Source organism: Chrysemys picta, chromosome 3, assembly GCF_011386835.1.
Source record: "Chrysemys picta bellii isolate R12L10 chromosome 3, ASM1138683v2, whole genome shotgun sequence".
Taxonomy (NCBI): Eukaryota; Metazoa; Chordata; order Testudines; family Emydidae; genus Chrysemys; species Chrysemys picta.
In genome coordinates, this window is record NC_088793.1 from 138563084 (window position 1) to 138584865 (window position 21782).

Genomic DNA, 21782 nt, shown 5'->3' on the forward strand with positions numbered 1-21782 from the left:
GGGTTATTAAAAGTCAAGTGTAGATAACAGTAAATTAAACATTGCTCCAGAGGAGGACGTTTATTATGGACTTCAGTTTGAAGAACTAGAATAGCCAGCTGATGTCTTATTACTGTATTAAAAAAGGCAGCTCTAATTTGAGGAAGTATGCACTACAGTCTCAAAAAAGTTAGAAATCTTAAGTCTGGATTTCTTCTTTAGTTAGGGCTAAATGGCAAGAAAATTCCAATTAGTGCCAACTCCTGCAGTTTTTACGCATGCAAAACTCCTGTTAACATTAACAGAGGTTATGTATACATTAGGAATGCAGAAAATGGGTAAGTCTCAAAAGGAGGATTCTAAGATTTCCAAACTAGTTTCTCAGACTTAAACTTTGGGCCTGTCATACAGACTGAATTCAATGGGAACAGGATCGGGTCCTGTCTCATGGATGATATGGGGTCCAAATTTGAGCTCTTTAAACTTAAAATGGTAAAAATATGCATTTATTGTAAAATATTTAGATGAACTTTGGGCCTGATCTTGCCAGAGAACAGGCAAGGATACCCATTACAGCAGCATGGGACTTGTATTCAAGCAGGCTCTAAGAGTAGCCATGGAAACTTCCTCATGCTCCACTGGGTTATTTAAGGTTTATGCACCTGTATAATCCCATTTGCTAAATCTGCAGTAGGAAAGAAGTGTGTAGAGGAGGCAGAAAAGGGCTGTGACAGGCCAGATCACTTATTTCCTATGTAGGATGTTAGAGAGACAAAGTGGCTGAAGTAATAAATATCTTTTATTTAACCAATTTCTGTTAGTGAAAGAGACAAGCTTTCAAGTGTCACAGAGCTCTTCCTCAGGTCTGGGAAAGGCACTCAGCCTATCACAGCTAAATACCAGGTGGAACAGATTGTTACGGAATTAACACATGTTGCAAGAGACCATTCAAGGAGGGTTTCAATAAAGATACTGGATTTATGGCTCATTACAACAATCTGTAATCCACTAACCTTCCTTTGTCCTATGATTGAAGAGGTGTTAACTGCCCACTTCACCTTGAATGATCTCTTTCACCAACAGAAATTGGTCCTCATCCACCTTTGTTTCTCTAATATCCTGGGACTAGCCGGGCTACAACACTGCAAAGAAATATGCAAAGTAGTTGTGTATCTGCCATTGCATGTGTCTGGATTTACTTCACCCTCAATCTTGAAGGAACTGCCATGGTATTGTTGCTTCTGATTGGAGTCTGATATTGGGGGAATGCAGATTTTGAATATCCCCAAAATCAGGAATATTTTGATTTGGGATTTGCATTATCTCATAATAAAGATGGGTCAATTTGTGAAATTTGGATCCAAAGCTGGGGTGGCATTTAAAACACCCCAAAGTTCAGGTGTGTTCCTATACAAGGCTTTGATTTGGGCCCAGCTCTTGGCAACAGTTTTGTCTTTTTGTGACTATCACTATGTACTGAATTCTAAACATTCACAATATGCAGGTCTTTTTTAGCAAGCTGTTTTTATGCTTCAGTATTAAACGCAAGATCTTAGCAGGGTTTCACAAGAGAAATAGTTAAATAAAACCTTGTGCATGAATAAGGCACTAGTAAATGTTTGCAGCAAACAACAATTACAGTCTATATTCTTTAAGAATAAAACTGATCTCTTTAGAAAAACCTTTGTAATATGACAGAGTTACCAATGCCAGTTAGAAGGAAGTTAGAGAAAGTGCATCTTCTGGATCCTGTTTGAGAGGTCTGTGAGAAACTACTACATGCAAATTCCTATAGTAGTTTGAAAACATGCCATGCAGTGGTGGTGCTCTACAGAGCTAAAGCAAAAGGAAACAGTGGTTCTGATCTCAAATGAACCAGTGCAAATTAACTTTAATGGAGTTACTTCATATTTACTTTGGCATAACTGAGATCAGAACCTGGTCCACTGCATTTGATCTATTTGAACTATAATAGTACTAACCCAGAAAGAATGATTGGTTATTATCCCCTTTGATGTGTTCTAAAAACTAATAAGATTTCTTTTAAACTCCATATCCTCTTTTTTAAATCCAAGGATGCACTTTATCTTTTGGCTAACATACCATACAAAAGCCTTCTGCACTTCTTTGGAGCTGCTGTCATTTGAAACAGCTATATTAAAATCATTAGTACATATTTTATACCAAATGAAATTTGTGCCTGCCAGTCTAATTGTAGAATGGCTGACTACTATTTACTGATAAAAATTATTTAAAAATAAACCCTTCTGTTCATAAATCAGATGGTTCATAAAAACACAGTATAGTTAAAAAAAAAACCACTGTACTTTGATGTATTAGTTCTACTCTGGATGACTGAAGTACACAAATTTGTTCTTCTAGCCCATGGGAATCCACTTATACCGTAATGGACCAGTAAGCAATTGTGACTCTACTGCTCCAAAAAAATCTATCAGATAAAACTACTGCATCTACGTCATTCATTTGGTATCAGAATTATAAGGTCAGTGGCAACCCAACAATGACATGAAATCACTTTCTCCTTTGACAAAGTTTTGCTCCATTGACATTTTCCATTATCTGTATAAAATGTACTAAAAATTCAATGCATTCCTAGTATCAACAATGCAAGGAAGGGAAATATATCAGTGGTTAATAATTTTTATCTTTTTATGTGCTATTGCTAGCAGAAGCTATAACTGCAAACTCTGGAATTTTTGGCTCTTGTGCCTTTATGTAAGGACTTAATATTAAGTTTATCCCAAGACACATGATTGAAAGCTATTCACCTCTAGAGCTTCTCTTGGTCTTTCAGTGACATTTTGCAAATAAACGGATCTGATTTAAAAAAATGATCTTCAACTTTGAATATACTGGATGAAATTCATTGCTGGTATAATTGCTGAAGTCATTGAGGCATGAAGTTACACCAGAGATGAATTTGTCCCAATTTCTTTTATAGTTATAAAAAAACATGCAAGAGATTGAATGACCTATTTTGACACAAAAACACCATTTCACAAAAGGATACTTTTTTGTTTGTTTGTTCATTTTGTTTTTAAATTAACAAAGCAAAGTTTGCCAGGTGAGAAATCAACGAGAACAAAACTGAAAATTTTCACTAAAGTTATTGTACAGCTTTGCACAGCCCTTCACCTTTTTCAAAAAGTAGCATTTAAGGGTTTGGTTTTTTCCCCAAACAATGATGCTACACAAAATTGCTGCCTCACTCTTGAGAAATACTTCAAATTGGGAAAATCACATTGTACAGCTGACAAGAAAAGACAGCCCTTGATCTTTATAATAGATTTTTATAATAAAACATCCTCAGAATCCAGGAATTTCAAAATTAAAGAGACATTGGTATAACAAGGAATAACCATTGATGGTAGAGGGAATTAAATTTAATAATTTTTTTTGAAGTGTGTTAGGTAAGAGGTTTGGGGGGGGAGAGGTTATAGTGAAAGTTGTTTGGACAAAAGAAAATGTATGTTATTATTAGGAGATGACAAGGAAGCTGACAGCTAGCTTTAATACATTTTGAGGATGGTGTGAAAATGTAATTAGATATTGGTATCAAACTATCTGTTCAAAATTATCAAAATCTGCTTGGATGGCCATATACTTGGAGGGAATGATTTACATAGGAGAATACTTGCTTAAACTTGTATCTTTTGCATGGGGGAAGTCTGTCCTCCATTATGTATCAATAGCAGCTGATCTTAGAATGACATTTCATAGCTCAATTTTCAGTTCTGCCTCAAGGTTCTGCCTAGCCAGGATGGGAGGTACAAAAAGTTCTAAAATTGAAGGAGAAGAATCAAAGTATGCTTTTCAATTCAAATGTGAAAAATCAATGTCGAAGCATAAATGACATTCAGTGTCAGAAGTAACAAATTTAAAAGTCGTAAATAATTCAATATAGAGAGTATAGTTTAGAGAACATTTTATATGTGTGCTTTTTCCTAAAAAAAAAAAAAAAAAAAAAAATTTTTTTTTTGCCTTTTTGTAGTTTTATCTGTAAATATGAAATAGGCTTACAGCAGCCCCGATGTATTTCTTCATTCATCATACAGTAAAATAGTCTTTTTAATTCATGGCAGTCTTATTTGCCACTGCTTTGTTAAGTTTGTAGTTTAAGCAGTTTGGGATTTTTGTTGGTTGCAAACTTTTGGCATAGTGTGAATACCAGTCCCTTTCAAACACGGCTTTAAGTTGCTTAACGATGCTTGTGTTGTTCCCCATGTCTTCTTGGTTGATAACGAGGCCAGCTCCCGCGTTTTGAGTAAAATCATTTCCCACCCAGTCAAAATTACCTATAAATAAATGAAAAGAATATATAATGAGACTGCAACATAAAAAAAGCCAATTTCTCAAGGGCAATCCAACAGAATACAGTATTTCTTCCCACTGCTACCCCCACTCTCTAGAACAATTGCAGGAATATATGTATTTTCTATGACAGCTCAGGAAAAAATTACTTATCTAAAGTACACCAATTCATTTCTGCATTTTTGTCACTTTTGCTGAGTCTGAAAGCCAAAACAGGTATTTTACTGTTCTCAAGATTGAAGTCCCTCTCCCCTGACAGAGATTCCACAACCTAAGCAATTTGTTCCAGTGTTTAACTACCCTGAGGCTACGTCTACACTACCCGCCTGAATCGGCAGGTAGAAATCAATCTCTTGGGGATCGAATTATCGCGTTTCGTTGCGATGCTACATTCGATCCCCAAATTGACACTTGCACTCCACCAGGGGAGGTAGGAGTAAGCGCCGTCAATAGGGGAGCCGCGGAGGTTGATTTGCCGCTGTCCTCACAGCGGGGTAAGTCGGCTCCGATACGTCGAATTCAGCTACGCTATTTGCGTATCTTAAATTGACCGTAGTGAGGACGTAGCCTGAGAGTGAGGAATTCCAAAACAGACTGCCAAGAGTTACAAAGGGATCTCACAAAACTAACACTTTCTCATTCACTTTCTCAACACCATTCATGATTTTATGGACCTTTATCATATCCTCCCTTAGTCGTCTGTTTTCCAGTTAAGAATTACTTAACTACTTTGGATTTAACTATCTTGAATTATTTTGTATCAGCTGCAGACTTTGCCACATCACTGTTAGACCTTTTTTCCAGATCATTTATGAATATGTTGAACAGCACTAGTCCCAAAACAGATCGCTGGGGGGACACTACTATTTATCTCCCTCCATTCTGACAACTGACCGTTTATTCCTATTATTTGTTTCTTGTCTTTTAACCAGTTACTGATCCATGATCTTCTTATCCCATGACTGCTTACCTTGCTTAAGAGCCTTTGGTGAGGGACCTTGCCAAAGACTTCCTTAAAGTCCAAGTACACTATATTCATTGGAGCACCCTTGTCCACATGTTTGTTGATCCCCTCAAAGAATTCTGATACATTTGTGCGGCATGATTTCTCTTTACAAAAGCTGTGTTGACTCTTCTCCAAGAAATCATGTTCATCTATGTGTCTGATAATCATGTTCTTTACAATAGTGTCGACCAATTTGCCTCGTACTGAAGTTAGGCTTATCGGCCTGTAATTGCCAGGATTGCATCAGGAGTCCTTTTAATAAATTCACCTTACATTAGCAATCCTCCAGTCATCTGGTACAGAAGCTGATTTAAGTGATAGGTTACATATCACAGTTGTTAGTTCTGCGATTTCATATTTGAGTTCCTTCAGAACCCTTGGGTGAATACCATCTGGTCCTGGTGATTTATTACTATTTAATTTATCAATTTGTTCCCAAATCTCCTCTACTGACACCTCAATCTGGGACAGTTCCTCAGATTTGTCACCTGAAAAGAATATCTCAGCTGTGGGAATCTCCCTCACATCCTCTGCAGTAAAGACCGATGCAAAGAATTAATTTAGCTTCTCCGCAATGGCCTTGTGTTCCTTGAGTGCTCCTTCAGCAACTCAATCATCCAGTAGCCCCACTGATTGTTTGGCAGGCTTTCTGCTACTGCTGTGCTTAAAAACTCCTTTCATTGCATAGAAGAGTCAGTGATTAGCATTTATCTTTACTGTGTGTGAGTGCACATATGCTATGCCTGAATTCGGGGTAAATTAATGTCAGACTATGCCAGTACATCTAATCCTTAACTGCACAATCAACCTTCATTTGTTTAAAGTCAATGAAAGAACAAAAGTAGCATGATCATCTCTGTGATTGCACTGCTCTACAGCCAAAATGTTTCTGAAATAAATGTAGTCAAACTTTATTAATTCTGGGTCACTGAGAACGAAAATGATGCTTAAAATTGTTGATTGGATCTAGTTTTCAAGATATGCTATTGGGTCAGTATATATGACCCTTGACTTGGGAATGGCGGAGGATAAGTGAGTTATAAAGGGAAGGGATCTCAATTTAAACCAGAAATGACTAAAATACATCTTTGACTGGATCTATGAATAAATCTATGACTGGGTTCGGACAGTACTTGCTTTTTAGGCAAAACAATGAATGGTGCAATCTGAAGTTGGTATTGCGTCATACATGATATGAATTGCATCATGTTATTCCTAGAAGTCATGGATGATGCAATTATAATGAATATACATCACTCTGCTGATCAAATTGCCCTATATCAGCTCTAGAAATCATATAGTGTCGTGCTCTCTTATTTGTCAGTGTTTGATTTTGAAAAGGGACACATTTCTATTTAGCCAAAGTGAGCAGAGATGCCTTGTACTTGTGTGAACAGTGCAGATAACTTCTGCTGTGTTTGTGGTGAAGTGACTTTTGTATCACAAAAGTGCAGTATAACCACTATGGTTAAGAAAGCCTATCACCTTTATTTTGGCTGCAAAATTGGAGATCAGGACAAGAGGTGGGCCCCATACATATGCTGCAACATTTGTGCAGCAAATCTTCGCCAGTGGTTGAACAGGAAAAGGAAATCTATGCCTTTTGCAGTGCCAATGATTTGGAGAGAGCCAACAGATCATACCAGCAATTGTTACTGCTGCATGGTGCCTCCAGTTGGGAAAGGTGTGTCAAAGAAGAAAAAGTGGACTGTGCATTATCCAAACATTCCGTCAGCTATACGCCCAGTACCCCACGGAGAAGGACTGCCGGTTCCTGATGCACCAGAATCATTCTCACTTGAGTCAGACGAGGAAGAGGAAGAGGATGAAACTTCTGGTCCTGAACCATCAATGTCACAGGGCCCACATTTTCTCCCATACTCCTCCTCTGAACCACACCTCATAACACAAGGTGAACTGAACCACCTTGTCAGGGATTTGGAACTACCCAAGAGTAAGGCAGAGCTGTTGGGCTCCAGACTACAGCAGTGGAATCTCCTGGCAGGTGATGTTAGGGTTTCCATATTCCGTGACCGTCAAAAGGATCTTGTCCCATTCTTCTTCATGGAAGGTGATCTTGTAGCCTGCAACAACATCGATGGTGTGATGGCAGCCCTCAACATCGTTCACGATCCAGATGAGTGGAGACTGTTCATTGATTCATTGAAGACGAGTCTTAAAGCTGTTTTACTGCATAATGGCAATGTTTTGCCATCAATTCCAGTTGGTCATGCAGTCCATATGAAGGAAACCTATGACAACATGAAACAACTTTTGAGGTGCATAAACTATGACCAACATCAGTGGCAGCTTTGTGGCGATTTGAAGGTTGTTGCTCTCTGCCGACTGGATACACAACGTACTGCTGTTTTCTCTGCGAATGGGATAGTCGTGCAAGAGATTCCCACTACATCAAGAAAGATTGGCCACTCCGACAGTCATTGGAGCCTGGGAGGAAAAGTGTTCAGCATCCACCACTTGTTGAATCAAGGAAGATTTTCTTACCACCCTTACACATCAAGCTGGGTCTGATGAAGAACTTTGTCAAGGCCACTGACAAAACACAAGCAGCTTTCAAGTACCTCCGTGGAAAATTTCCAAGGTTAAGTGAAGCTAAGATAAAGGAAAGTGTCTTTGTTGGTCCTCAGATTCATGAACTTCTTCCAGATGATGCATTTGACCATGCACTGCGTGGTAAGGAAAAGACGGCATGGAAAGCCTTCCAGTTAGTGGCAATACATTTTCTCGGAAACAACAAGGCAGACAACTACAGGTTGTTGGTGGAAAACCTCCTCAAGGCATACAAAAGCCTTGGTTGCAACATGTCACTAAAGATACATTTTTGCACACTCATTTAGATTTTTTTCCACCGAACTGCAGAGCAGTGAGCGATGAGCACGGTGAGCGATTTCACCAGGACATTGCAACAATGGAGAAACGCTATCAGGGCAAATGGAGCCCATCAATGCTTGCAGACTATTGCTGGACAGTGACGAGAGATGCTCCATTTAATGAATACAAGAGACAAGCCAAGAAGCGCCGAGTAGACACTGAATAGGACTAAACTATGTACATAATAGTTTTTTGCCTTTTGTTTCATAATAAATTTAATTTATATAACCCTTTTGCTGATTTTTAAAGTGTTACATAAACAGGACAGGTGAAATATTATCATGTAAAGCAACCATAAACACATGAAAAGACCTAGGTTTACAATTTATGATTAAAACTCTACTATCTACAAAATATACATAGACATAAAATGTAAAAACTTAAATATCTTAGAAACAGTAGCCAATCAGTTGTTTTAATTGTCATATTTGAATTCAGCACATCAAAATACATAATAAATAGCACATTTTATCTCTGAAGCAGAAGACTTCTCAAAAATTGTAGACCAGTGTTATGTGCTGTTAATTGGTTCAAGTAAGACTTGATTTTTATCACCATGATTTATTATCTACACTGTTTGAAAACCATCATATTATTATTCATTCTTGGTGTAGAACCAAGTACTGGGCTAGGTTCTCTACAAACAGGTAGGAAGATAGTGTCCATATCTGAATAGCCTAAAATCTAAGAAGACAACAGAAAGAAGAGGAGGATGAGGGGAAGGCGAACTCTTGAAAAGCAATGTAGCTGAAGGATGTTAAACATGCATCTTGGTTCATTATTTCTGTATATTTTGTTTTGTTTATAATTTTGTATATGTTAAGGGAGTGGGGATGGATGGAGTGAAGAAGTGTGTTTTCAGGAAGGATGGAGGAATTTTGGATTGGGTCTGGGAGGAAGTTCCAGGTGTGTGGAGCAGCAGAGGAGGAGGTCCGGAGAAGGATATAGGAATTTAGGAGCTGCTGTACTGGATTACATCAGTGGTCTATCTAGAATCCAGACAAGTATCTTTTCTCTGATAATGGCCAGTACGAGGAAGATGCAAGAATTATGAAGTGGGCAATTATGGAATAACTTGTCCATAAAGGAAGTTTCTTCCTTATCCTTCAGTTAGAGGATGGCTCATGCCCTGAAGCATGAAGGTTTATATCCCTTCCACACTTTTGATTTTTGCTTTTTTCTAAATCCTATCAGTTGTAACTACAAATGGATGCAATGGTATAGTTAGTTGGGTGGCTTGAGAAGAGTGAAGGGGGTGAAGACAGTGGAAAGAAACACCAGAGTGGTAGAAGACGGAGCCATGTTGTATAGGACCTTCAGTGCACGGAGCTGAAATTTGATCCAGGGATCTGAAGAGCGATTGGACATGGTCAGAGATGCAGAAAAGAGTGATGATTTAGGGGACACCATTTTGGACAGTTTGAAGAGGGTAAGAAAGGTGTGCAAGAGGCCAGAGAGGAAGCGACTGCAGTATTCAAGGTGAGACATAATAAAGATCTACAGAGGGCTTTGGTAATGAGAGCAATGGGTGTATTTTGCTGATGTTCACTGAAAGCAACAGAATTTAGTGACATTACAAATGTGAGGGGAGAAGGTGAAGATACAGTGACAGAACACAGGATATTTTAGCAGCAAAGAGGCCTGTGGCACCTTATAGACTAACAGACGTATTGGAGCATGAGCTTTTGTGGGTGAATACCACTTCTTCGGATGCATGTCAGGACTCTTTGCTGCTTTTACAGATCCAGACTAACACGGCTACCCCGCTGATACAGGATATTTTACATGATGAAGAATTTATGATGAAACATGTTTATAACACAACATCAGTTCTTTTGACCCTCAGCTATGGTCTTGTAACCGTGACAACAATTTTAAAGAAGGCACGCTACACACTGGCCCAAAGCTTCAATTCAGTGTACAGTCCAAGCAAATGGGTTGTATGCTCAGGAGCTCTTCAGGGGCTACAGCTTCATCGAAGAGGTGAAGCGGAGGAGCCATCGCAATGTCTGCACTCCTCACCTGTGTGAAGGGAATGGTTGCTGGATCTCTCATTACAACCCCAAATCCCTGGTGTGGTGGCTTCACACAGGTAGTGCCCACAGTGATAGGATCTCTGCTGCAGACAGGGGCTGGACACCCCAATTCCTACCTTACCCTGCCCAGTGGAAATGAACCAGTTTTGCTGCAAGTAGGGTCCTCCATGTGTGAGGAAATGAGGATCGATACTGTACATTTTGCCTTTGAAGGGACTATATCCGACTAGCAGTTCACAACACACTTTTGTAAACAACATATGTAGAAATAACCTCATCTTGCTGTCCACAAATCCCTGATAATGCTAACCCATGGAGAAAAAACAAATGACCTTTGTGAAAAGGTCAAAATAATTTATTCCAGCTCCAGACAGGTGACACTGATGTTTGCGTTTTCATTTAATTTTAAATAACGTACGTTGAGAATCCATCACCAAAAGGACCCTGAGTGCTGTATATAGACATAAATCCTTGAATTGAAAAAATTAATTTAATCATTTAATTTAGTTTAATCATCCTTGGCACATCAACAGCAACTATACCTGACCCCAGGCCTTTTGTACAAAAAGGTAAATGGAAATAGGGAGAATGGTAATGTTTATGCTCACCCAAACAGAAGGGAATGAGCTCTGGAAAGAGGTATAGGATGGTAGATCAGGCCTTTCTATTCACCCTTACTTATAATACAAGAACAAGGGGACAGTCAATAAAACTGAAAGTCAGAAAATTTACAACTACTAAAAGGATACACTTTTTTCACAAAACACATAAGTAATCTGTGGAAATCATTATCACAAAATGTTAGTGGGGCCAAAAGCTTAGCAGGATTCAAAAAAGAGTGAATGCTTATATGATAATGAGAATAGATGGAATTATAAGAGTAAGGATTTTAAAAATGAAAGGAAATAAACTAAGTGTTTTATAAAGGATGTAAACCTTCATGATTGAATGGGTATTTCAAAGAAACTTTCCCGAACGGGCATATTGTTCCATGAATGTCTATTGCAGGGTTTTCTGATCCTTCCTCTGAAATTCGAGAAGCTGGTATTGGCCATTGTCAGAGTCCATAGGATACTGGACTAGATGGACTGCTGCTTGGTTTGGGTATGGCAATTTGTACGTATTTATGACTCACAGATGTGTATCCTTAGGAAGGGACTTAACAGGCAGGGCCCTGCATCAAGTCTGGCCCAGGCAGGATTTTGGATGTCAAGCTAGGCCAAATTAGTTGATGTTGAGCTTCAGGAGATGATTCAACTACAATCTGCCTGAATGAGAAAGAAACGTCACTGATCTACCCCTTTCTCAGTTCAGCTACTTGAGCTGTGCTCTGCGTTTTTAGGCAGTGAGGAAACTGCCTACGAATTAAAAAGTAATAGATTTTTATTCATGAGACTTTAATAAACCCAAGAATGAAAATTTCCATCCTAAATAGGTTATAGTGCTTGCTTTTGCTTCAAGTTTCCAAAGGGTCGTTTTACTACTCCATTTAATAAATATTTTATTTAAAACAAACGTTTACACTTAGCTGTATATAGACATTGTTTAAATATGCACTTACCCTATGGACAACGCCTTCAGATTATGAACTAAAACATATACAGTACAATGCAGGTATTCTGAAATCAAGCACTACAGAATGCAGGCTGTGTCCCTGGGGTAAACTGCAAAGGATGAATAGAGTGGCAGCTTGTCTTATACTTATGAAGATACCCCAAACATAGTGATGACATGGCAAATTGTGAGGCTAGTCAGTCTTCATAGAAATTAGAGATTGACAAGATCTATTAGACCATCCAATCTATTCCCAAACCAATGCAGGACTGTTCCATGAAGTACATTCTATAGTTGCTTTTTCAGTCTACTCTTAATAATTTAAAACACTACCACTTCCCCTGGGAAACAATCCATTGGAAAGAAGGAATTCAACTCCTCTACCCCAGCACTGACAAACAGCTTTGTATTGAAAGTAGGAATTTTCCACTTAATGTCCAATCTTCAAAGACACTGAATGGGGTTTTTAGCTACTTAATACCCTGCTTACAATCGTTATTTCAGACTTTGGGCTCCAAAGCTATAATGTACTCATCAGAACTGACTGGGATGTGGGTTTACTTACCAATATAAGCAGCTCCATCAGTCACCATATATTTATTCCGGTTTAATTTGGGAAGGGAAGTATTCTTTTGTTCTTTGAGAAAGCAAGCATTCTCCTCTTCAAGATCAAAAAATTTCTGCAGTCAAGAAAAAAAGACAATCAGGTTAATGAAAGTTCCTCTCCACACCTTTGCAGAAGAAGAAACAGAAAAATTACAACCCACCCCCTATTTTAAACTGAGAATGAGTTAGTACTATACAACAACTCACTTCGGTTTATAGGAATTTGTTTCATTCTTGTAAAACTCTACACTGTGTTTTATACCCAAACTGTTGTTCTCGATACCACACACACCTTGGTAGCCAGTAGAAAAATTAACATATACAAAATGTGTGGCTATGGTATAATAGCAGCAATGCAATGGCATGTAAAAAAGGCAATACAATGAACACAAAATCCATCCTTTTCTACAAGATGAGAGCCAGAAATTTGTTTAATTTTCATTTCCTCATTCATCAAGGGGCACTGGAATTTGAAGTCAGCCTCAGGATACAGGTTGTCAGGCATGCCAATAAACTGAATTAATATTTTTATCTTATGTTTCATAGTTTATAACAGGCAATGTGCTCATTTCAGTAACTTCTTAAGATTAAATCTGTAATTTGCAATAAGGGAGAATGTCTGAAAGGGTTAGTTTTATGGAAGTACTACAAGTGCTTTCTATTTTAATCTAGCTGAATATCAAACATAATGCAATCTGCAATACTACATTAGATGCATTATTTCTGTTCCATAAAGTAAACCGATAGCTGGCCCAAAACGCCAAAAGCAGCCCAAGGGAAAAGGACCATTACACATAGGAAATAACTCCTGTTTGGGCTGGAAACATTCAGTTCACACAGAGATGATAGCAGCTTTTTCTATAAATGCTGACTCACAAAGTCCCACAGATAAAGGTAATTTATAGTGACATGGCATCCCCAGTATCAGAGTGGTAGCCGTGTTAGTCTGAATCTGTAAAAAGCAACAGAGGGTCCTGTGGCACCTTTAAGACTAACAGAAGTATTGGGAGCATAAGCTTTCATGGGTAAGAACCTCACTTCTTCAGATGCCTTGCATCTGTGAGGTTCTTACCCATGAAAGCTTATGCTCCCAATACTTCTGTTAGTCTTAAAGGTGCCACAGGACCCTCTTTGGCATCCCCAGTTTTCCTGGGAACTGCACTAACTACTGTACACAGGAAGACATGGTCCTCACCCCAAAGAGTTTACATCTAAGAAAAGATGCAACAAGATGGGTGTACCAAAGAACTGGAGTGACCAGAAGTAACAGTGATAGAAACACATGATCATATAGACTTGCTATGCCCACATCCGTTTTTTTCTTTTTTAACTGTAGCAAATAAATGAAACTAGTATCAATAATCCCTACTTTCCATTTACCTAACCATTAACAGCTGGTAATTTTTATCTATCCAGGTTCTTAGATGACTCTCATCAGTACAATGTCTAGACATCCCACTAGCATGAATGCATTTTATCCTTCAAACACATCTGCAAGGTATCATCATCCCTATTTTACAGATGGAGAACTCAGGCATAGGGCAGATTAAACAATTTATACAAAGTCACATACTTTCTGTGTGGTCTGTAGCCAAACTCAGCCTCAAAGTTGGGTTTCCCAAAGCCTAGCCCACTGCTCTGTCCACTACACTATCCTTCCTACTATCCCTTATAAGCCCCATAGTAGAAACAGGCTTTCCAGAAGGCTCTGAAAGAGGTCAGAGAATTAACTTTGTGGAAGAGTTAAGTTATATTTACTCAACTTTAGTAACTAAAATAACATTTGATTTTTACATATAGTACTGCAGAGGCAGCACCAAAGTGTGAGAATGAACTGGATCCATTCTGGCTAATGTTCTAATAAAATAATTAAGTTGCAGTTGCATGGTCTAGTTCTGCTCTCATTTACAGCTATTCGGTAATACTATTGTCAATGACCCTGCAGAGGTACATATAACTCAGAACAGAAGTTGGCCTGCAGAATCTTTATTCCTTGTGATGATCCTGAGAAGGGAAGGGCCCAGTTTGACTGTCACAATTCAGATCTAGAATCTAGAAAAAGAACCCTTGTTACTTGTAAACTAGCAAAATATATGGCTCCCATGAAGACTTTATAGGACCTGATCCAAAGCCCACTGAAAACAATGGGTGTCTTTCCACTGACATTAATGAGTTTTGGATCAGGCCCATAGAGAGGGGAGAGCATTTTACATTAGTCTGGATGTAAAATGTTGTATCTAGAACAGTTAAAACCACTTTCATGGAAATCTTTTTCTTAGGATAGCACATACTGCAAAATTTATTGTGCAAACTGTAATGTAAATATCTCTAGTACATTAAAAACTGCGAGAACACATGCTCAAATAGATAGACTTGGCTTCAATAAATAGGTAGCTTTGGATGAGAGGCAAATAGCTATTTTTAGCCCACTCTGCCAAGAATTTTTCTATCTCCGCCCCCACCCCTCAAAGCTGCAAAATCTTCTTGGTTACATCTGTATGTCTTTTTTTGTATTTCATAAAAAAAAGTGAAGGGGGTTTTGTACTGAATTTATTTACTATACATACTGAGTGACTTGAGCCAAAATTACACACGTAGCTACTAATCAACATGGTACGTCATACCAAAAATGTGCACTCCCTTCTGAATACACAGTATCAGGAACACCTGGATTGTACCCCCAGTGATAAGCGGATGGCCATGAATACTTTCATGGAAAGAAGAAAAGAGAATCAATAAGCAAAACAGTTCATTTGAAATAAGATTGCTGCTCTGTAGTATTTATATGTGTGCTGCATTCATACAAAGAACCATCCCTCCATAGGTTACAAATGGAATCAGTCTGGGTAGAGTCATCAAGTCAGAGTTTAAGGACAGAAGGGTCACCGGCACCACCAGACACCCACACACTAAACCCAACAACTGAAATTAGACCAAAGTAGCATAGCCCTCAGTAGACTAAGCTATTTATGTGCCACAGGGAGAAAATAGGAGGGACAGAGGTGCACAATGCTCGAGGCTCTGACAATGACAAAGAAATTAGTGAGATGTAGTCAGGTAATCATGGCAAGTGACCTTCACCCACACACTGCAGAAGGCAGCAACCCCCCCCCCCCCCGCACCTCAGGTTCACTGCCAATCTGTTCCGGGGGGGAAATTCCTTCCCAACCCCACATTTGGCGATCAGTTAGACCCTGAGCATGTGGGCAAGCGCCAATCAGCCAAGCACTTGATAAAGAGAATGCTTGGTGCCACCTCAGAGCTAACAGCCAGATTAAGATCCCTAGAAGTCACAATAGATTTCACCAGAAGATACAGATGAAGAAAATATTTGAATGCTTCAAATAATGATTATGAAGTCCTCTGCATAGTAAAGGATGTTGCAATTAGCTGCCAAATGAACCTTTAAAGATGATACCTGAAGCCGGGATCTGACCAGCTATGGCAGATACTTCAGCAATATTTGTATCGAGCAAGGTTCTAGAAATTATCTGCCATACTTCATTATAGTATGAAGTGTAGTTGTAGCTGTGTCAGTCCCGGGATATTAGAGAAACAAGGTGGGTAAAGAAATATCTTTTACTGGATCAAAGAGATATGAGAGAGACAAGCTTTTGAGCCACACATGTCTGAGAAAGAAGATGGTCAAATAAAAGATATTACCTCACCCACCATGTCTCTCTAGTACTTCAATATGACAATAATAAAGCAGTATCCAATATCTTTGGTTCTTTCAAGGAGTCTTTTAGGTAGATAGATTCGAGGACAAATACAGGACACAAGAGGTTATACTGGCTATGGCCAGGCCTGATACAGATCAAATCAAACCTTAATTTCTTCAGACCAAGAAAGTGGTCAACTAACGTTAACTGTGGAGGTACACATGTAGTAAAAGGATTGAGAGGCAGAGTTAGAGTGATACACTCTATAGGGCCAATTCACACTTTGGCCAGAGGATGATTTGGTTCTGAACTGGTCTAAGATATTCTGAAGAAGAATCCACTAGAGAATTCCTTCGCAACCTCAAATGGTAAGGAAGCAGAGATGATGGTTAGAAAGTTTCAGCAATCTTTGAGGGGCAGGCAAGGTCATTTTGGGATGAGATCATTGAGACGGGGGCACTTCCCGGCCAAGAGAATAAAGGAGGGTTTGATGCTGAGACAGTCTATCCTGGTGGAAACAGAGTTGATACTGAGCAACTTGTGTCTGTACCATACTGTCTCTACTTCACCACCTCCAAGGGAGGGGAAGCTGCATCTTTGGAGTCCATAGGCTGATGGAACTGCTTTGAGCTTTTGGGTTAAAAAACAAAACATGCCGACGTTCCCTCCCTCCTTGAAAAAAAAACAAAAAACAAACAAAAAAAAACAGGCTTGGGTTTTTCTTTGCACAACAAAGGAGGAGCTGAGTGGGAGAGCAGCCATAATGACTCTTTAACTGATACAACCGTGGCCCAAGATGGTGCATTTATCAACGTATATAGACATATCCTGTGTTAACACCTTTTAATGCTCCTAAGGTCTGCACATCCCATTATGTGAACACAAGTGCTATTGTAAAGACGATTTCATGAAGAAAAGCAAATGACAAGATCTGAATGCCTGGTAATTTTGTTTTGCTTTTTGTTTCCTTGCATAGTTATGTTACTTAAGGTAAAATTACCCGGCCTCTTATCACATGCAAATTGTGGGCTCTTCCTGAGATCAGCCTTGAAGGTAATATCTTAATGCCAAATTACTAATATATTTTCAGCCCAATGTCCAGACTGGCTGAATTGGACAAAACTTGTATTAGGCAACTTGTGTAGCATCACAGGCAGGGTTGGAAACTGTGAACCCAGCAGGACAAATATAGATGTCTTGAAAATGTAATGTGTACTTCAAGCAAAGCAGATAACTCATTAACTCTTTGACATGCTGGCTATGGTTCGCAGAATCTCTCTCCTCTCACAAAAGCAATAATGCAACTGGAACTTTGTTATTGAAACAAGTCAGTTGTCCAAAGGCATTCAGTACCACACACTAAATCCTCCAGTATACACCTTCAGTGAAAGCATTGCATTAGTAATGCTCTATTTGAAGCTGAGGAGGCATTTCTCCTTTAAAGAGTTTATAGCTTTAAAAATAAAAATGTTGCCACCTGAGATTAAATCTCCTCATTGTTGTTCATCCAAAAGGTGAATTTTTGTCTACATTTGGGAAAATTATATTTGGCCATTTTTGCATTTGGGGATTAGGAAAAGATTTTATTATGCTTCACTCTGTTAGACAATTACCATGGGCTAGATCCATGAAGGGACTTGGATGTGACAATACATTTTTCTGGGCACCTTTCCACACAGTGGAATCTACAGCCCAAGTTAGGTGCCTAGGCTCCCTCTACGATGCATGTGGAAAGCTAAGCGTCTAAGGATTGGATCCATAAAATCTAAATGCTGAGCAGGGAGCTGTTTAAGCTAGCCAGCAGGAAATAGTGAGGAGAAGGGTGTGGCCTAAAGCCATCCCCTCAAGGAGACTTAGGGCAGGTCTTCACTACGGTGGGGTCGACCTAAGATACGCAACTTCAGCTACGTGAATAGCGTAGCTGAAGTTGCGTATTTTAGGTCGATTTACCTGGCTGTGAGGACGGCGGCGAGTCGACCGCTGCCACGCCGCCTCTTGCCGCCACTTCCGCCTCTTGCCGCGGTGGATTTCCAGAGTCGACAGGAGAGCCATCAGGGATCGATTTTATCACGTCTTCACTAGACGCGATAAGTCAATCCCCAATAGATCGATTGCTACCCGCCGATCTGGCGGGTAGTGAAGACGTGCCCTAAGGCTGTATTAGCCTTCCTAAGAAAGAGAGGAAATATACTAACACAGGAACTATGCTGTGTATAATTAACAAACACTGTACACTATTCTGTGCTCTAATTGTTCAGAAAAAAGTAATTACCTACATTTTCCCTCAAGTACTTAGTGGCTGAGCACTGGAAAAGATAGCATTTAAAAGAATTGTATTAATAAGGTTCCACAAACAACATTACTGATACTAATTGCATGTGTCTCATAGACCTGGAGGCTAACTAACATTAGCTCCTAGGAACTTCTACTCTCCCAATGGTTCAGCCTTTTTCTTAACTTTGCTACTATTGTCAGGAGGGTTGCTGTGACAGCAGGGTGTGGCTCAATAATGGAATTATTATGCTATTTAGTTTTAAAAGACTTTTTGACGAGAGGTGTATCAATTGTATGTCCCGAGGAAGAAATGTATTCAGTAGGGACCTGAAAGAAGAGGATGGAGGCAATGCAGATTGGGATGGGAATTGCAGCCATTGATGACTAATGCCTGAACTGATCTTGGAGAACTTTATTTTACTTTTCTCTTTAGTTTTTATTTTATTTACATTATTTAACAGCTTTACCTGAGGAATAGAAGGAGGGGATGGAAGTAGAGCAAGGAGTGGAGAAAACTTAAGTTGTGGAAAGTTAAGGATGGACATAAAAAAGAGAATGGAGGAAGACTGATGCCATGAAGGCAGGAAGGCTCTGCCTCGGACAGGTGACTTGGGTCTATGTAATTCACACAGGAGCCATATGAACACCATACCAAACCCGTCTTGGAACTGAAAACAGTCCTTGTGCCAAAAGGCCAAAGCTCTCATTTGCTCCAACTTCCTTCTGCATGTTTAAAACTCAGGGGTAACTTCTCCCTATGGTTTAAGGGGAATTCAAAATAATGGGAGCTGTGCTAACTGTGTTAACTGTTCCCAAAACATATAAAGTCTGACATTGGTATATTCAGACCTCACAGGGAAAATGGATCTAGTATTGGTTGGCTTTATTTACTGAGTGTAAAAGTACATACATTCAGTGATGTATGTAACCAGGCTTCCATAGCAGCTATTAGTCTAATTAACAATAACCATCTTATGTGAATTACTGGAAAAAAAAAAATCAGAACCTCAGCAGATGATTTTTCTCAAATGGGATGGGTGCCTCAGAGGACTGTTTTTTTACTTCCAGTATCTTTCACTGAATTTCATAAATACCTTAATTCATGAACAACTATGTCAAATTTAGTGCAACATCAATCATAACTCTACCCGCTTCTGTGAAGTGCAGCACATGTGGTGTTAAATACTTTTTTATACACTGCATGTGCAATGTGGCCAAGAAATAGTTGTTCTGCATTCATAACTTTGAATGAACTGCATAATGTCCATGTAAAATCTGCATTTATTTTATTTACTGTGATAAAGAGGAAGAAGGCGCTAGTGTATTTGACAGTCAGATCACATTATTCCACAATCAGATAAGCAGTCCAGTGATGGCACATTCTCTTCAATTTAAACAAGACATAAAACTGTGACTCATTTGGTTACGTTTCTCCAGGAGAGACCAGATTTAGTGTTCTGAACACAGGACTGGGAGCCAGGATCTCCTGAATCCTAACCCTGGCTGTGACACATGGAGTCATGGGCCAGTCATTTAACTTTCCTTCCTACTGATCTACCTCACAGGGGGTAGTGTTAGGACTGGTTAGTGTTTGTAAAGTGCTCTGAAGATTAAAAACACCACACTATGTAAGTGATAAGTATTACTATCTTCCTCAGTTTGGTTTAGCAGAACAGTGCCACTGTACTAACAAATAACAGAGAGAGTCCCTGTCCCCAGGAACTTGCATTATATGATTATAGCACGTAAGTTGTTACCACTGCCATGTGAGATCCAAATTCTGCACAATTGTTACCAAAACTGAAGAGCATTCAGTAATCAATACAGTAAAATGAAAGGAATTGTTACAAAAGAGGACCAAATTCAAACTTGTAAGGGTTTGTAACACATCACTGAAATCTATCTAGTAACTTGGCCACAATGATCATAAATTACAGTGAACACCATGCAGGGTAATACAAAATATTTCACATGCAGAAGGGAACTGAATTGGGGTTAATGATGCATTTACCTTTGCTACTAGTTCATTAAAGTCTATTGCAGTCAAGAGTTGTGCGTACACCAGGGCTAAATTTGGCCCCAAATTATGCATTTCACGTGGTTTTCAATGAAACTTTAAGGTTTCCACAGTAACACAGATAATCTTAATATACTTATTGTTGGTATATTTTTGTGTACTGAAAACGTCTTAGACTTATTCTGAACCATATGGTGTATACTTACAACTTTTAAACTACAGCTGGGAACCTCAGTGCAAATAGCTTTAAGAGATGAAACAAAGTTAAATGTAAGGGGATCAGTGTCTTTTGAGAAACTTATGAGGAGCCGGACTTTAATACTTCGTAACACTAGTGCTTCTCTTATCTTCCCATCCAAATATGGCCAGTACCTGTGGAGAAAGCACACAATACATTCAGGGAAAAAGCAATCAATTAGATTTTTACCAAGGCAGACCTAGCCCCACTAGGGAAAACTAAACAAAACATGAACAGCATTTGTCTGCAGTCTAGGGAATCAAACTGACATGGCAGGAAGAGCTGTGCTAGACTCTTACCACTGTGTCACCTTGCTTCACACAAAACCAACCAATCCTGGGGGCAGTGAGACCCTATTGGCCTGTGTGAGTGAATATGCCCGAGCTCTTCCCCGGGTAGATGGTTGCAGAGCTGCCCCTGTGGATGCAAAGACTCATGCAAAATGAACTTCTAGTCCTCCCACACCCAGCGGAGTGATGCACATGTCTTCAACAGTGTTAAAGCAGACTGGAACAGGAAGTGCAGCTCTCGCAATTCCGAAGTAGAGAGGGAGCTATCAGAAAGCACTGCTTAACCAAGCCAGAGAGAGAGCGAGAACTTCTCTCAGTTTTAAGCAGAAGGAGCTATCAACGTCTTACTTTTTAAAGCCCTGATTGTCAGCCTCTCCCCCATTCTGGGACCTCAGGCCTAGGACTATAATAATCTCAAGAAGTTCCTGCCGGGGGGTGGGGGAAGAAGGGGAAGAGAGATACCCCAGAGCAGGGTCCCTATATTCTTTGGGTGGGATGGGAGTTTGCTCACATGAGGGCTCTGTCTCTCCCCAACTGTCACTGTCCAATTGCTGGGGAGTCAGTGAATTCTTACCCAAATATGACAGCTGTCTCTGTGGCACCATTCCTACTGTCCTTGGCCCAGAGCACTCAACATGGGTCTAGAGATCCCACTCCTGGAGAAGGAGCAGGCCAGGAGCAAGAAACCCAAGGGAGATGTGCAGCTCCCTTCTACCATCAATCTAAGGAGATTGCCAAAGAAACTCCTTTAATGGGAGCTGGAGGATAATGCCGGTGGGGAAGCTATGGCAGTGCATCAAGTTTAAAGCCAAGCTGCCAGTAAAACTGTGAGGGACCTCTCTGTGTAGATCAGGGTTTGGCACGCGGCTCGCCAGGTAAGCACCCTAGCGGGCCAG

At 39.6% G+C, this 21782-nt stretch overlaps 1 protein-coding gene across 7 annotated transcripts in view; it reads right to left on the reverse strand.

Moving 5' to 3' along the window:
* Positions 1 to 3935: 3935 nt before the first annotated feature.
* PLD5 (phospholipase D family member 5) overlaps positions 3936 to 21782 on the reverse strand; it is a 261310-nt gene continuing 243463 nt past the window's right edge. For all 7 annotated transcript variants that reach the window (XM_042848386.2, XM_008170449.4, XM_008170452.3 and 4 more), the window contains 3 exons: positions 20565 to 20730; positions 12365 to 12479; positions 3936 to 4295 (listed from right to left, as the gene is read on the reverse strand). In XM_042848386.2, coding sequence (XP_042704320.1) covers positions 4069 to 4295; positions 12365 to 12479; positions 20565 to 20730 — 508 coding nt within the window. In that variant the 3' untranslated portion in view covers positions 3936 to 4068. The remainder of the gene's footprint in view (positions 4296 to 12364; positions 12480 to 20564; positions 20731 to 21782) is intronic.